Source organism: Psammomys obesus, unplaced genomic scaffold, assembly GCF_907164565.1.
Source record: "Psammomys obesus unplaced genomic scaffold, mPsaObe1.curated_primary_1811, whole genome shotgun sequence".
Classification (NCBI taxonomy): Eukaryota; Metazoa; Chordata; class Mammalia; order Rodentia; family Muridae; genus Psammomys; species Psammomys obesus.
In genome coordinates this window covers 14,986,511-15,003,140 of record NW_026596064.1, presented here as the reverse complement: position 1 = coordinate 15,003,140, position 16,630 = coordinate 14,986,511, and the positions used below count along the sequence as shown (strand labels likewise).

The following is a 16,630-nucleotide window of genomic DNA, read 5'->3' as shown; positions in this document are numbered from 1 at the left end:
CCCCCCCAGACCCACCTTGCATCCTACTGGGGATACAGGCATGAACAGCCATTGTCCTTATCCACTGTGCCACCGCCCTCAGCCCAGACTCGCTCACTCTCTCTCTGTGTCTAAGCATTTAGCTCGGCATGGTGGCACATGCCTTTAATTCCAGTACTTGTGAGGCAGAAGCAGGCAAATCTCTGTGAACCCAAGGTCAGCCTGGTCTATCAGAGTTCCAGGACAGCCAGGGCTACGTAGTGAGACCCTGTCTTCCCTCCCTTCTTCCTGAAAAGCACTTCATACCCTTTCCAATACAGGCTCTACCAGTAAGAACGGTAACCGTGTGAAGCAGGACAGGCTGGCACCTGCTTCCTGGTCAGGAACTGCATTTCTCTCCCATGACTATGGCCACAGATGTGTCCTCTGGTGAATGTCAGCTCCACTGTTCTATTGGCTTCAGGGGGCCCTGGGGCTCAGAGTTGGGTGCCCTGCCCTTTCTGCCTCGATGACAGCTCTGAGCATTTTGCTGTCACTGTTGCGCTTTTAAAGATGAAGGCGTGGCTGTGGCTCAGTTGACAAAATGCTGGCCTAGCTGGCATGAAGGATCAGAAATTCAAATTCAAGGTCATTATCCCTGGCTACATAGTGAGTTTAAACCAGCCTGGAATATATAGGACCTTGTTTAAAAAAAAAGGAAAGAAAGAAAAAAGATTAACCATTACAACAACACAAATAAAGAAAACAAGCATTGTAATATAGAGAAAAAGTTGTGAAAGATTTCTTCGTTGCTTTTTGTTTTTGGTTTTTCAAGACAGGGTTTCTCTGTGTAGCCTTGGCTGTCCTGGACTGTAAACCAGGCTTGCCTCAAACTCACAGAGATCCACCTGCCTCTCCCTCCGGAGTGCTGGAGGCAGCACCACCACCCCCGCCCAGCTTCTTCCTGTTCCTTTTTTAAATGTACATGCATGTGTGTGTGACTATGTGAGTCCATGCCACATGTGTGTGGGTGCCCAGAGGCTAGAAGACACAGTCAGATCCTTTGGAGCTGGAGTTACAGCTGGCTGTGAGCCCCCTGAGGTGGGTGCTAGGTGGGTCCTCTGCAAGAACAGCGAGAGCTCTTTAACTGCTGAGCCATCTTTCCAGCCCCTCCAGTGTCATTTTAAACCAATCCCTGAAAGCTTCGTGTAAAGACCAAGATTTAAGTCCTAAATGAGCACCACTGGGGGTCACTTTTCCCTGCTACCTTCAAATGGCAAACAGTTGGATACGCTGACTACGATAATAGACTAACTAGATGTTGTTAATCCTGCTTTGCTTTGAATTGCTTTCCAAGAGGAAGTATCTCCAGGCACCCATCAAGAACACTTCCCGGTGCAGTGTGATCAACAGTGACCGGAAACCTTTAACCTGGACATACTGCTGTAGCATAACCCACGGGCTATATTGAGAAAAGCTAACGCTCATTCAGCAGCCGTGTAACTAATGTCCTTCTTTATCCTTAAAGAGCTTTACAGAACTCGCATACAATACCCATTTCAAGTGGGTTTTAATAGATTCACTAAAAACACACACGGAAGGTCTAGGTGTTGGTGATCATGTTGGGACAGTTATTATAGTATGAGTGTGTGTGTGTGTGTGTGTTTAACACGATCATGCAACCATGACTACAGTCTAACTTTAGTACGCTTTCATCCCACCAGAAAGATATTTGTACCCATCAGCAGTTACGCTTAGTTTATCCCCCTACCTACTCTACCTTCCCAGCTCTAGGTAACAGCTAATCTGCTTTGCTTTTATTTATTTATTTAGAGACAGGGTCTTACTACATTGCTTTGGTTGTCCTAGAACTTGCAGAGATCCACCTGCCTCTGCCTCCCGAGCACTGGGATTGAAGCCGTGCAAACACTGCTGCTGGCTCTATTCTACAGATTCACCTGTTCTTGAAATTTCATATAAATGAAACAATATATTTGTGGTTTTCCGTGACCAGTTTCTTGTACTGAGAGATGCTTCCAGGGGCCATCTGTGTTATAGCATACATCATTATTTCATTCCTTTTAGTGGCTGAAGAAATTTCCTGTTAGACGAATATACATTTGGTTTTTCTCAGCCATTAGCCAACAAACATTTGAACTCTTTCCACTCTGACTTTTGGGGGTTTTGTTTTCTGAGCATTGATTTACAAAATGTATACAAGCAACTGTTGTCTTCTTGGTGCCACGTCCAGTGGCTCATGAAGGCCTTTACTAAGAATTTGAAAAGAATCTCTGGTTTTGTCTTTAAGACCCATGCCATTGTCAACTCCGTTCCCTCGGATCTTACACTGGACAAGGGACCCCTTTCCCAGGCCCTCCTGGAAAAGGCTGGGTTAGAGCTCCAAGAGGAGTTGAACAACGTAGGACCAGGAGTCTCTGTCGACGTGGGCACGATTCTTCGAACCAGTGGCTGTAATCTGGACTGCCACCACGTGTTTCATGTGGTGGCTCCACCATGGAAAAGCAGCAACACTGCGTGGTCACTAAAGGTAGGGCCCAACTTCACAATTTCTGGGAAGCGGGTTAGCTCTCTGGACTCTTCCTTCAGCACAGCGCAGTTAGTCCCTGCGATGTTCTGTTAGCAATATCATGATTGGCAGGCCCCGTGCCATGGCCATTTCTTTGCAGTCACAGATGACTTCTTGTAGATCATAGTTAGTAACGTATGTTGGCTGTTGTGCTCAGCAGTTGAGAGTTCAGGAAGAGTTAGGGGGAGGAGGCTACTTTAGTGAGATAAGTAAGGTGAGGGCTTGGAGCTGGGAGCCAGTGACAGATGGGGACAGCTGTCGCTTCCCCTCTTGGCTTCATGGCTGTCTCCCATTCCTTTTCCCATTTCTTCTCCTGACTCTCCTTCTCCAGACTACTGTTAACTCTTGTTGAGAGTGGAGTGCCCCCAGTAAAAGCTGCTGAGGGCTTCCTTTTTTAGTCTCTCCCTTTCTAAAGAGGATGTTTAAGGAGTGCTTTGTGTTTTTCAGCTCATGAAAAATATCATCCGTGAATGTCTGAGGCTCACCCAGGCGCTGTCTCTACAGTCGGTCGCATTCCCCGCAATAGGAACGGGAAATTTGGGCTTTCCTAAACCTGAGTTTGCCAAATTAATCATTTCAGAAGTGCTCAAATTCAGTAGCAAGAACCAACTGAAAACTTTACAAGAAGTTCAGTTTCTGCTGCACCCGAAAGACCAGGAAAACATCCAGGTGAGGACTCGGCCTCTGATGACTCTGGCAATGGCAGTTTGGGATCTGTGTTCTTCCGAATCTTCTCAGTCTAATAGGATGTTTATTTCATGTATTTTCATTATGGGAGCGTGTAGGAATAGCATTGACTGGTTGTATGTAGCATGACAGATCCAAAGGAAAATTAGATACAGAAAAAGCACTTCTCATCCGGGAAAGTTTCAAAGCCACACAGAAGTACATAAACCAGGCTAATGAAGTTCTCTGATTCTCTTGCTCAGCTTCAGCTGCGACTGCTCTGTGGCCAGGTGTCTGGTCTTTCCCCCTACTTATTTCTCATCTTCTCATGTGACATTGAAGCAAATTCCAGACTCTTGCTTCTTTCTCTAAACAATTCAGTGTGTTTTGAACAGCATCTGGTTCCTTTGATTTGATCAGTTCCGGAGTTGATGAGTGAGTTTACAGCTGTCTCACGAATATCTCCCCATCTTTACATCTTTATGTCTGAATCAGAGTCTGATAAGGAAGGCTCACATGTTGTAATGCTCATTGTGACATTTTCAACCTGTAGGGTGGCCTCTCACATGGGCATAAGGTGCAAATACATAAACTAAAGGCACAGTTGTGGCATTATCAATCTGAAAATTCTGGGATGGGCCGCCGATGATTCTGGCTCCCATTTCTGGAAACGTGCAGTGAAGGGTGTGGCTAGAACACATCCCATATCTGCACGTGAGTAGAATGCTTAGGCCAGAAATACGAGAGCTGTCATCCGTCACTGTATCAGTCAGCCCATGTTTCACCAAACAGCAGCCATGGCGACCTCTGCCCTCCAAGTTTTTATATAGAGTACCTGACCTTAATGTTCGGAAAGTCCCTCCATGTCACATTCAAAGTTGCTTATAGGCACCTGTTGGAACATTGAGCTGTTGGAACTTTTAGGTCACGTTTTATCATTATCTGTATTTAGATACTACTTACAAATTCATAGGAAGCAAGCACATGGAACCGATTCTAATCGCGCAGCCAGACCTCCTTTGGCTTGGTTTGTACAAACACAGTGTGTTTTGTTTGTTTGTTTAGGCTTTGTTTTTTTAGACAGGATCTTGCTCTGTAGCCCAGACTGTTCATATGCCTGGCAATCCTCCTGCATCAGCCTCCATAATGCTAGGATTACAGGCATGCAACTGTAATCTTACCTGCCCAGCTGGCAAGAGTTTTTAATGACTTCCCTCTGGCATGCACTGTGACGTGGACATTGACCACATGTGCAGCACACACTTTCCCTTCTAGAAATCATGATGACTTTGGAAGTTTAGATTTACATACACAGAGCCAAGATGTTTGTATGCTATTTATGTAGATCGGGTAGGTGCATCTATGTGGATAGGGCTGAGTCTTGGCACATAGACTCGAGCCTCCCAGTCTTTATTTGGGAAACTCTGGTCTCTCTCCCTCTCTTCCTCTTCCTCTCCTTCCCTTTCTCCCTCCCTCCCTTCTTCTCTCCCTCTCTCTCTCTTGTTTTTTTTTTTTTTTTTTCACTACATTCTGTAGACCAGGCTGGCCTCGAACTCACAGAAGAGTCTCCTGTCTTTGCCCCCGGTGCTAGGATTAAAGGCGTGCACTACCACCGCCTGGCTAGTATCATTTTCTTTAATACATAGAACTATTATGCAAATCTTCTTTGAAAAGGATTGGTCTCCGCCGACACCTTTAATGCATTTAAATGCTATTATTCTCCCACCAAACATGGTAAACTTTCAAGATTTAAAGACATGGAAGCTTGAATTGCATTTATGAAAAGAACTGTTTGTTAGTGGAGACTGGAACAGCGATTGCAAAGCAGGAGTGAGGTCTGACCATGGCTTCCAGGTGTGCTCTATCTGAGCTGCTTGGTTAGTGGCGGAATGCATAGCACACAATACAGGAAGTGTTTAGTCAGCCTTAACCCAGGCCCTTCTGCTACAAGTCTGGTTTTCAGATGAACTTATGTAAATACACAATTTAATATCATTCCCACTTCAAAGTATAAGCGTGTCTACATCCCATTAAATATTCTCTGGAAATATGTTGGCTACTGTTTCAACACACGGGCATGGGAAAGGGCAGCGAACTACCCCTCCATTGGCTTTTCGCTGTCTTGTTTCTGTCATGACTAGCCCTCTAGCCAGCACCCCTGTCGTTCCATCTTGTTCAGGTCTTTATTTTTATAGGACAGGTTTGTAGAAAAGGAGTTTTTGTGTGTGGGTGTATGTACATATACATATATATGACTTCAGTTGTGTCAATATCCGTGTGTATAACACTAAAATCTGCAAGTAAATTGAATAATACTGTTTGAGAGTTATTACTTTCCAATTACGTATGCGTGCACACAGACTCAGCAGTCCCCATGAAGCAAACGTGTCCATCAAGTAGGGAGTATAACGGCCAAAACTGTGTTTGCATTTCCAGGCATTTTCAGATGAATTTGACAGAAGGACTAACGGGAGCCCTAGTGACCAAAGTCCCAAGGCTGAAACTACACAAGGTTCAGTAAAGCTTTTAAGTTGACCAGTGATGCCTTTTTACTGAGTAACTGTTCAATGACAGGTAAAGGATGATGGTGATAGTTTTTCCTGATAAGTCAAACTGGGAAACATATTAAATTCTATTCCATACATGTGAGTATAAAAGACAGTTGCCCATTCATGGGACTTGGGGCAAGAAGGAAGGCAGGCTGAATTATATAACCTGAACCATGGGGTTTTTAAATTACAAATGAGACTTCCAATGGATAACGTGTCATGTATTTTCCCAGAGATACATTAAGAGACAGTGTAAACTGATAATTCTCTGTCAAATTTGGGTTGCTGTTTCTGAGGTTATCTTGTTTGGGGTTCACTGAAGCTATGTTTCAAAGTGAGGTTTTGCTCTGTTGCCCAGGATGGCCCCACACTCTTGAGCTTAGGAGCTCCTTCCCTCCTGGGCCAGGGCCATAGTAAAAGACAGTTAATACAGAGATAGGGCGGCCTGCAACCTGAGTCACTCTTGCTTTTGCTCGTGACTAACTTATCTCCTTTCTTTCGTGTTTTGTTTTTTTCCTGGGCAGGTGTCTATGGAAGTCTTTCTAGCCCTACTTTAGGAATGCATGAAATGCATATTGGCCCGATCCTCTTCCAAGTGGCCACTGGGGACATCACGAAAGAAGTGGCAGACGTGATCGTCAATTCAACATCACTCACATTCAATCTCAAAGCAGGTACTGAGGCAGACTCAGTCCCCTGTAGTAATCAGTATGGCAGATCCTGAAAAGCAGTGTTTCTATGGCCAAATGGGGTTCTTGGCTTTGGCTTGCTCATGTTAATTAGTGCCTGTAAGCTATTTTAATGAGCTTTCTTTTCTTTTTTTTTTTCTTTAGTTTGTTTTGATTTTTCAAAACAGAGTTTCTTTGAGTAGCCGTGGCTGCCTGGCCCTTGCTCTGTAGGTCATTGAGATCTGCCTGCCTCTGCTTCCCAAGTGCTGGGATTAAATTCTTTGTCAGTAACGCCCGGCTGTGGGACTGCTCTATGTTGAGCATGTTGAGATCAAAGACTGTCTTTCTGCTCGGGTTACCATCTTGGTTTTCTCATGTAGGGGTCTCCAAGGCAATTTTGGAAGGTGCAGGACAAAATGTGGAGCAAGAATGTTCTCTCTTGGGTAAGGAACAATGCTACCTCTTGGTGCCAGACTGTAAGTGGGAGATTGAATATAAGCAGCTGTGAGGAAACAGAGGAAGGTTTTCTTGGGTGAGGAAGACAATCTATTAATCTTAAGATCATATATTTCATTAGAGAATTCCATATGAAAGAAAATTAAATGGAAACTTACCTCACAGTCAAGAGAAATTATGCCACAGAATTTTACTAACCATAGTATCTCAAGAGCTTTTAATTCATAAAATGTTCCCTCACGAAATCAGACACCTCGCTTTCTCGAAGAGTAGGATCGGCACCTGATTCTGAATCTGTTCGTGTTTCACAGCTCAGCAGGGCACCAGTGAGTATATAGTCACTGCAGGAGGATCATTGAGATGCAAGAATATTATCCATGTTGTTGGTGGGAATGACGTCAAAAGATCAGTTTCCTGTGTTTTGGAAGAATGTGAACAACGAAATTACTCCTCCATTTGCCTACCAGCTATTGGCACAGGTTTGTAGCTACAGGCTGTTAAGGCTCAATCCCAATGTGTTCATTATCCCATGGACTTGGTCCTCATAGTGTCTGGATGATGACAGTGACACCTCACCTAGGCATAGACAGTTCCCTTTCTGCTAGGGAATGAGCAAAGCCTGTGGGTACGTCAAGCAGGAGGAGGAAAATGAGCAGGGTACATTTATGTGCACGGTCCCAACTACTGGAAGGTCTGAGGCAGGAGGAATCATTTGTGTCCCCACAATTGTCGCAATAGTGGTTCTCAACCTTCCTTACGATGTGACCCTTTAACACAGTTCCTCATGTTGTGGTGGCCCCCAGTCATAAACTTACTTTTGTTGTTCCGTCATAACTGTAATTTTGCTACTGCTATGACTTGTAATGTAAGTGTCTATGTTTTCTGATGGTCTTAGGTGACCCCTGTGAAAGTGCCTTTTGACCCTCAAATAGGTTGCAACCCACAGGTCTACGCTCAGTCAAAGGCATTGCCTATTGTTTTTTTGCCACAGTGATGGGTGTCATTAACAGGGATAATAAAAATCAGCTTGCCCAGGGGACTGTTAGATTGCCTGTCATGTGACTCTGCCATTCTCTGTTCAATCTGGGCCACACCCATGATTAGAAAGGGACATTTCACAATTTTACCTAGCTAACGGCTTTCAGGGCTTGAGAAACAAGGTCTGGAACATACTGAAGACAGGAGTGGGTCTACTCAGTGGCTGCTTTGAATCCTGCTGGACAGCTAAAATCATACTGAGCATGAGGAAGAAGCATGCTGTAGGCTCACGATAACGAACACATCCAGGATTATAGATTGTAACAAGTAGCTTACAGTTTTGGGCACATTAGAAAGATTAGTTCCCCAGACAGAGCTGGGCAAATGCAGACACATGGATGAAGTCACCCAGGGGAAGAGGTAAATTGCCTCTGGGAGGATCCTGTTGTTTCAAGATGTAGCTTTTTAATTTTTATTTATTTAGTTTTTATGATCTTGTTGTCTTGTTTTTCCAGACAGGGTTTCTCTGTTCTCTGTGTATTCCTGGCTGTCCTGGACTCAGTTTGTAGACCAAGCTGGCCTCTAACTCACAGAGATCCGCCTGCCTCTACCTCCCTGAGTGCTGGGATTACAGCTGGACCCCAGGACATTAGTAAATCAAGGGGCGGGGTGTGCGTGTGTGTGTGTGTGTGTGTCACCTGGACTGTGTAATAGGAGGAAAACGACACTGAGAGCCAGGATCAGCTGAAAAGGACAGATGGGAATGTCACAAGCTACAAGTTGGATCTCGGGGGCTTTTGCTGGGGTGTTGACCTGTCGGCAGCATGAAAGAAAAACTCCTCCCCACTGTATCTAGGACATCAAAACTATTTGCTGATGTAATGTTAGAAATGTCTACCTTGATTACAATGGGGAACAGGCAGTTTTATTTCCTGTGACAACTAGACTTCCCTGTTTATGCTGCAGCCTTCTGCAGGTGGAGCTTAACCTTGTCTTTTTTCATGTGGTTTTTCTGAAGGAAGCGCTCAACAGGACCCAAATGTAGTTGCTGATGCCATAATGGATGCCATTGAAGAATTTGTCCAGAAAAAATCAGTGCAAGCTGTGAGGAAAGTCAAAGTTGTTATCTTTCAGCCCCATATTTTGGATATTTTTTATGACAATATGAAAGAAAGAGAAGGCTCCCCTGGTTCTCCCCAGAAGTCAATGCTGTCTAAGATTGCCTGTGAGTGGTTCACGTTTATGAAATATATATTCCTAACCTTGATGTTGAGGGGAGTAAAAGAAATGTTAATTTCCATTTTCTCTTTAGCCTTTCTCGGCTTTCCAAAGCAAGCTTCCCCCAAACAGAACACCCTGGTTTTGGAGAAGAAAGTAGAACTGACAGTTTTCCAGGTATGTGGTGCAGACGCAGCCAATGTAGAAAGTGCAATCTCCTGGCTACAGGATCTGATTACCAAAGAGCAGTTTTCCTTCACCAATGTCGATGAGTGTGTCAGAGACTTTGACAGTAACGAGTACGAGAAACTGAATGAGATGCAGAAGAGATTGAACATCATCATTGAAATGGACCAGAAGAAACCTTGTATCAGAGTCTCGGGAATTAGCAGAGATGTGGTAAAAGCTAGAGATGAGATTGATGACATGGTCAAGAGCATTCGACTGGCTAAAGAAAAGGAAAACCAGGCAGACTATGTCCTTACTTTCGTGGAATGGAGATATATCGACAATAACATCACATACTGTTTTGACAAAATAGCCAACAAGGAGTTGGAGGACGCATGGAAGGCAAAGCAGAAGAACCTTACTGTTAAAATTCATAATCAGGAATTCATGGTGAACTTGAGCACAAACACAGCCAAGGGCCCTCAGGGGCAGAGTGTCACTGTTCAGCGCCTCATAAAAACTGAAGGTGAGTTAGGTGCTCCTGTGTGTCAACCAGTACTCTAATTTTAACACTGTTTTAGAAACACAGTTTTTATTGTTTTTGAACCAGTGTTTTACTATGTAGTGGTCTGGACCTCTATGTAGACCAGGCTGGCCTCAGACTCACAGAGCTCTGGCCTGCTTCTTCCTCCCAAATGCTGGGATTAAAGGTGTGAGCCATCACACCCTGCCACATTAAATGTTTTTTTTTTTTTGTTTTTTTTTTTTTGCTTGTTTGAGACAGGGTTTCTCTGTGTGGCCCTGGTTGTCCTGGACTCCCTTTGTAGATCAGGCTGTCCTCGAACTCACATAGATCCGCCTGCCTCTGCCTCCTGAGTGCTAGGATTACAAGCATGCATCACCGCGCCCAGCTGCCACATTAAATCTTAAAGTAGGTAAAATTCAAATAATCCTAGTAGAATAGTTTAAAAGCCATGGTCTCTGCATTTCCAGAATATACCCTATAGCCAGGAAAATAAATCATGGATGAACTCGGCTGCCAAGAACAACCATCATAATTGTAACAACAGTAACCTTGCATTTGTGCCCGTCCGTGCAGGTTATAGGCTTTCTGGGGTCAGTTCTTCTGGGGAAATAATGGCTGCCCCAGGCAGAGATAGAAACATGGTTTTAGAAGGAAAGTGGCCTGAGGTTCTCAAGATCACAAAGGCCACAGAGAGGTCAGGCTCATTAGAGTTGGCCCCTGAGTCCATGGTGATGACTAAGGAGAGATACTGATTTTATTCCCAATTCTTCTTCTTTCCTGAGCAAAAGGTTCTTGGGTACCAGTCAAACAGCAGCCTACAGGTTCCCTGGTGGGTCTGATCCCCAACAAGGGCATGTCTGTCTTGTGTAGGTCATTCTGGCCTTCAAACCATATAAGCCCTTGGCTTCTCACAGACAAGATTCATCTTCTGTAGGATCAATGTGAACGAACCACTCAGACTCGGAGCAGCTCTGGAGGAATGACACAGCACAGGTGCTCTTCTGCAGCCTGTCACAGACAAACCCTCCCAACCGCCTACCTAGCTCTTAAGGATGTAGCGAGGCAAATGAGAAAATGCATGTGGATGGCCCTCCATTGTTAGCGAGGTGTTCCGGTAGAAACCCAGGCATGTGCAAAACTGCGGAGGCTGCTGGAAACATGCTACGTAATTAATTTGTTAAGTTAATCAGAATAGAGGCTGAGCAGGAAGTGAAGGCAAGTTAGAGTATGTAGTCGGTTCTCACACCTTGGCGCCAGCAAAACAGAAGGTATAGACGTGAAGCTATAGATACAGGCACAGACATAGCGCCTGTACTCCTAGGAAACCCTACCTCGGTACTTCAGTGGCTTTTCTTCTGGAGGAGGTGCTGGCAAATGAGTCCAGGTCCTGTGTACGTCAGATAAGAGAGCTACCACTGACCCCTTAAATTATCCCCCTCCTTTGAAGAAACTTTCTAGTTCATCTTGATACAAATGGTCTGTGGTCCACACATTTAACAAATATCCTTTTAAAAAGATTTCTTGAATACATGGAATTGTGAGATTGTAACTAACACAAGAGGGAGGCAGGTTTTTTTTTCAAAGTGTACTGGAAATGCACACGGGAGCCCTGTCTACTTTGCAGCTGAAATCCCTGGAAACTGGAGTGACATGAAGCAGAAGACATTGCTTGTGGTCAATCTGCCAACCAGTGACCCTGAATACATTACAGTGGCGAGCCAGTTTAATCAGACCTGCTCAAACTTTGTCATAGAGAAGGTAAGCTGGCTGCTAACAAGGAATTTCCTAGTGGTAGAAATAGCTGATATCACAGTCCTGTATGAGTCCACTCATTTGATGGGCTTATAGAGGTGGCCTAGGGGTCAAGATCTCATACTGTTCTTGCAGAGGACCCTGAGTTCCAAGTTTGGTTTTCAGACTCATGCCAGGTAGCTTACAACAGCCTGAAACTGAGGCACCAGCACTCTGATATGTTTTTCCTTGAGCTCATTGGCAATGTATTTCCATTTTATTTGCTCCTCTTCTAGCCAATGTGGGCACCTGTACACACATGGGCCAAACCCAAATGTACATATTTGAAAATTAAAAATAAGGTCTTAAGAAACACACTCACTTTCACTTTCCATTATATTTTTATTACCCAGAATTAGTTGTGTGTGTGGCTTATTCTCTCCTTTCACCTGTTTATGAGTTCTTTCTGGGGGCTGAGCTCAAGTCACCAGACTTGCAAGAGAAGGCAGCTTTATGTGCTGAGGCGATGACCTTGGCCCTCCTTCAGGTTTTGAAGGACATTTTTGCTGGTTATAGAATTTGGAATTGGCAGTTATTTTCTTTTAGGCATTTTGAAAAAAATGATTCCACTATCTTTGAACTCCAGTGCTTCATTTTCTATCTCTCTTCTCTATGGGATCCTGTCTCATCAAATCCTTGTTTTCACCTCCCCTGCATCTTCTGGCAGTTATTGGTGAGAAAATAAATTTGATTGATATCATGGCCAAGAGGTAATGGCTAATAATACATCTACTAAAAAAAAAAAAAATGTTTAAGATTTATTTTCCTTTCTCCCTTCCTTCTTTCCATGGTGCTGGGAACTGAACCCAGGGTCTCACATATGCTAAGCATTCACCCTACTGCTGAACTATACCATCAGGTCTGAAATAATTTTGTGCTGTTTTTAAGAAACTGCCCCTTTAAAATTTTAAATTAAAAGGGTGGAAATCTCAAAGCAAAAATCTGAAAGTTTGAAAAACTGAGTTAAATGACTAAATTTAAGGTAAGTGAAAATAAAATGGACACAGTTGAAGATGAGAAACAGTTGTAGGGAAACAGTAAAAAGGGGAAATGATGTAAAAATCCTAAATCGTGTGAAAAATTTGAGACTTTGACCTAGAGATCCTGTTTTTTATTTCTCAGTTTTTGATGTTTTTGAGACAGGGTCTAATCATATAGTTCAGGCTAGGCTACAATTCACAATGCAGCTCCAGGCTGGCCTCTAGGTCCTGATCTTCACACATTAATTCCCTATGTTCTGAGATTAGCACTCAGAGTGTACCACCACAGCCAGATCAGGGGGAAAATTATATATAATTTAGTTGGCAAGTTGCTTGTCATTTGAGCATGAGGATCTGACTTCAACCCCCAGACTCGAGGTAAAAATAATTCAGGTATGGTGGTACCTTGTAACCACAGAGCTGTATAGGCAGATTCAAGTGGATCCCTTGGCTCATTGGCCAGACACCTATTAACTTGGTGAGCTCCAGGCCAGAAAGAGGAGCTTGTCTCTGTGTGGGGATAGCAGGGTTTCACACATGTGGAACTGTGTAGAGTCAGTTCTTTCCTTCCAACTTTAGGGATCAAAGTCAGGTCACCATATACTTGCTGAGCTGTCTTAAAAAGATGTCTTAAAAAGTCCTAAAAAGATTTCTCAACATTCCTGGCACTTAACAATGAACTTGCTACAGAGTATAGTTTTTATTTATAAAGGACAAGGATGGTGTTTTAGTCACTATTTGGCAAGTGCTCTTGGCATCTCCTGCATACTTTTCTTTATTAACTTACAGATTGAAAGGATTCAGAACCCAGCTCTCTGGAAGAGGTACCAGGCAAACAAAAAAATTATGGATGAAAAGAATGGCCATCAAAGAAATGAGATGCAACTTTTCCACGGGACGGAGGCTAGCTCTGTGCCACACCTTAACAGCAACGGCTTTAACCGCAGCTATGCTGGGAAGAATGGTAAGGGCGCATGTAACCAGCTGCTCTAAACGGGGTGCTGCCTGGGAGAGTCCCCTCTGGGCAGCACGCCGGTTCACTGTGCTCCTCACGCCGTCGGTGGCCAGACTGGAGTCAGTTTTAACAGTAAACAGCAATAGATTTCATCCCGAGGGTTTGATTGTCTTCTCTTTGAGGAGGAAAATTTAACTTTTAAAAATGAGAAGAGGAGGAGGAATAGTAATAATAATAATTAATAATAATAAGCAGCAACAGCAGCCAAACAAAATACTTGAACGATTCACTCCTTTTATATTAGTTGACGTGTTAGGCTAACACGTTGACTCATACGAGACACTGAATTTCTTCAAAATGCTTTTCTCTTTGCAGCTGTGTGCTACGGGAAAGGAACCTATTTTGCTGTTGCTGCTTCCTACTCTGCCAGGCACACATACTCCAAACCGGATGCCCATGGGAAAAAGCATATGTATTATGTGCGGGTCCTCACTGGCAACTACACAAATGGAAACTCGACACTGATTGTGCCTCCTTCAAGGGACCCTCAAAATCCTACTGACTTGTATGACACTGTCACAGACAACGATAAAAATCCAAGTATATTTGTAGTGTTTTATGACAACCAGGCATACCCAGAGTACCTTATCACGTTTAGGCAGTAACACTTTGGGGCGCCCGCCCTCAGAGAGATAGTCGTGATCATGTGTCTGCTGTAAGGTAAATTTTGGCTGACTTCCTTCTTAAGCTTTCTCTAAGAAAAAAGCACAAGGTCTTTCTTTGCCGTGGACCTGCTTCCTCAGCTGCTCCTCCATAGTGGAAATTAATCTACTTGAGAGCCAATCAACTTGAGAATTGAGATCAGGTAACAGCCATAACCATATGTGCTCAAATGTGAATCTCCGATCTCTGAAAAAGAACAGGCTTTTATGTTCTGGGAGGACAGCAAGACCTTTACGGACTTTCAGGAAGCCACACAGTCTCAGCTGCCTCCAGTGGAGTCATGTTGGAGTGTCACGGTGCCGTGGGGGACCTACACCATCACTGAGCCAATCTTCCTTGCTGCCAACTGAACAGATTCCAAGATGGAGAACTTTCTTCACTGACAGCCCTGTGCCATGTGGGCAGACAGCTCCAGCCGGGGCTATGTACCAACTGGGAGCTGGGATGTGGCTTGTGGTCTGCGTGAACTGCGCCTCGAGGGACAGACCTGGCCTCAGTGGCCGGGGGCCCCTTTTAATGTTGACCCCAGTGGTCAGGCTACCTAGTGAAATCAATGAGAAGGTGTCTGCTACATCTCTGGTGGGATTCCTCCCACCGTGTGAAAATGAGTGAACTAAGGAGATGGGCTGTGTTTCCGGTGGCAGCCCGGCTTGTGATGACTTGAAAGCTTTTTGTATAAGCCAGTTAGTCAGGCTGCTAACTTGCTAACACTATCTACTGGATGGTAATTATTCTTGCGGTGCTGGAGATTACCCAGGGCCTCACAACGGGTCAGGTGAGCCCTCAACCCGTGAGCTATATCCGAAGCCATCTTACTTTGAGGCGGGGTCTAAGTTGCCCAGGCTGCCTTTGATAGCATTCTGTTAGGCTTTGAAAGCACTATCTTCCTGCTTTGGCTACCTATTGGGGGTCTGTGCCACCAGACTTGCCTTAAGTTGTTCTTCTAATTTTCTCCTGTTAAGTTTCAGACTCAGTGGCGTTTGTTGAGTGCCTGGGCCTTGCCAGGTAGATTAAGAGGCGTGCGCACATACATGGTTTTGGTCCCACAAATAGCTGAGCCCCTCATTATTCCCACCCCAGACCGTGGCCTTGAGATTAGTGAGTGCCGTTACAGGAGTTATTGCAGATGATCTGTGAGGCAAACCCCCAGATTGCCTTGCCTTTCTTCTTTCTGGAACTGGTGCCCACTCTACCCCTTTACTAGGCGTTCCCTAGGACAGGGAGCGAGTGCGCGCGAGTGCTGTGCAAGGTTTTCAGTTGGTATACTCTTGGGTTGTGTGTGTGTGGGGGAGGATTAAGGCACTGGTTCCCACTCTAGGAATCATCAGCAGGCTTCAAATGGAGAGAAGGGTCACTGTTGCTGCTCCATCGACACAGAGGCCTGGAAACTTCTGCTGCTGTTTCTAAGTGGGCTGGCAGAGACTGCGGCTTGAGACGGGTTTTCTCAGCACTGGCGGGCCGGGATTCGGCACTAACGATGGCCTAAAGAGACGGGATGAAAACCTGAGGCCTGTTTTCATTTGCTTTTTTTCTCCAGTGGTTTGGTTACCTCAGGGCAAGGATGACACATGCAAGAGTAAGGATCCCGTCAGCCAATGTCACAGTTATGTTCAGTCAAAGTAAATATGTCATTTTTCTTTTTGTCATTTTCTCCACGTCCTAGTAAAATGACTTGGAGAATGTCTCCTGGTAGAATCACTTCTCTCCTGAAGGGCAAGTGTAAGGGGAGCTCACTGACATACAGTGGCCACTGCTGATAACAAGCCACAAGCAAACAGGACAGCACTGAGAGATCCTTAGTACCGACGCTCAGTCGGACCACAGTCCAACGTCCTTGATCACTCGAGGGGCTTGCTGCAAGCCCTGTGTGCGAGTCACAGTGTGCGTACACTGAGCACATCGATTCCAACAGCGCTGACGGCCAGGGCCACGGCGGGACACTTGGGCCCAGGTGCTTCTGCCTATGTAGCCCCCTCAGTGCGTACATAGCCTTGACCCCTAAACTCAGGGGCTGGAGAGGTGGCTCAGCGGTTAGGAGCGCCTGGGCTGGGTTCTTGGCCCCCACATGGCCGTCCATGGCCACCTGCCCCTTCTGAACTCCGGATTGCACATTACATACAACCGCATTAAGCGTACATACACACACTCACATTAAAAAAAAAAAAAATCTCTTAAAAACCCAGACTATATATACTGCTATATCCTTGGATGTCATTAAGGCCTGATTAAATTATTTTCTGATTAAAAAAACAAAACAAAACAACTGGGCTGGAGAGATGGTTCAGTAGTTATAGGTGTTAAGAGCGCTGTCTGCTCTTCCAGAGGTCGTGAGTTCAATTCCCAGCAACCACATGGTGGCTCACAACCATATATACTGGGATCTGATGCCCTCTTAGGGCATGCAGGT

General features: G+C 44.8%; 1 protein-coding gene across 1 annotated transcript; it reads left to right on the top strand.

Moving 5' to 3' along the window:
• Positions 1-2,215: 2,215 nt before the first annotated feature.
• LOC129689833 (protein mono-ADP-ribosyltransferase PARP14-like) lies at positions 2,216-15,907 on the top strand. Its single transcript, XM_055625233.1, has 11 exons — positions 2,216-2,506; positions 2,993-3,214; positions 5,648-5,723; positions 6,285-6,434; positions 6,809-6,871; positions 7,196-7,363; positions 8,881-9,087; positions 9,175-9,774; positions 11,399-11,532; positions 13,335-13,509; positions 13,876-15,907. Exons 1-11 carry the CDS (start codon positions 2,216-2,218, stop codon positions 14,163-14,165), a joined length of 2,376 nt encoding a protein of 791 aa, XP_055481208.1. The 3' UTR covers positions 14,166-15,907.
• The last annotated feature ends 723 nt before the right edge of the window (positions 15,908-16,630 follow it).

What these genes read in the sequence shown, in the direction of transcription:
- LOC129689833 (XM_055625233.1), top strand. Translation starts at nt 2,216, where the DNA reads ATGAAGGCCTTTACTAAGAATTTGAAAAGAATCTCTGGTTTTGTCTTT. An exon ending in CACATTCAATCTCAAAGCAG is followed by an intron (nt 6,435 to 6,808) that starts GTACTGAGGCAG and finishes TTTCTCATGTAG; the next exon opens with GGGTCTCCAAGGCAATTTTG. An exon ending in AATGCTGTCTAAGATTGCCT is followed by an intron (nt 9,088 to 9,174) that starts GTGAGTGGTTCA and finishes TTTTCTCTTTAG; the next exon opens with CCTTTCTCGGCTTTCCAAAG.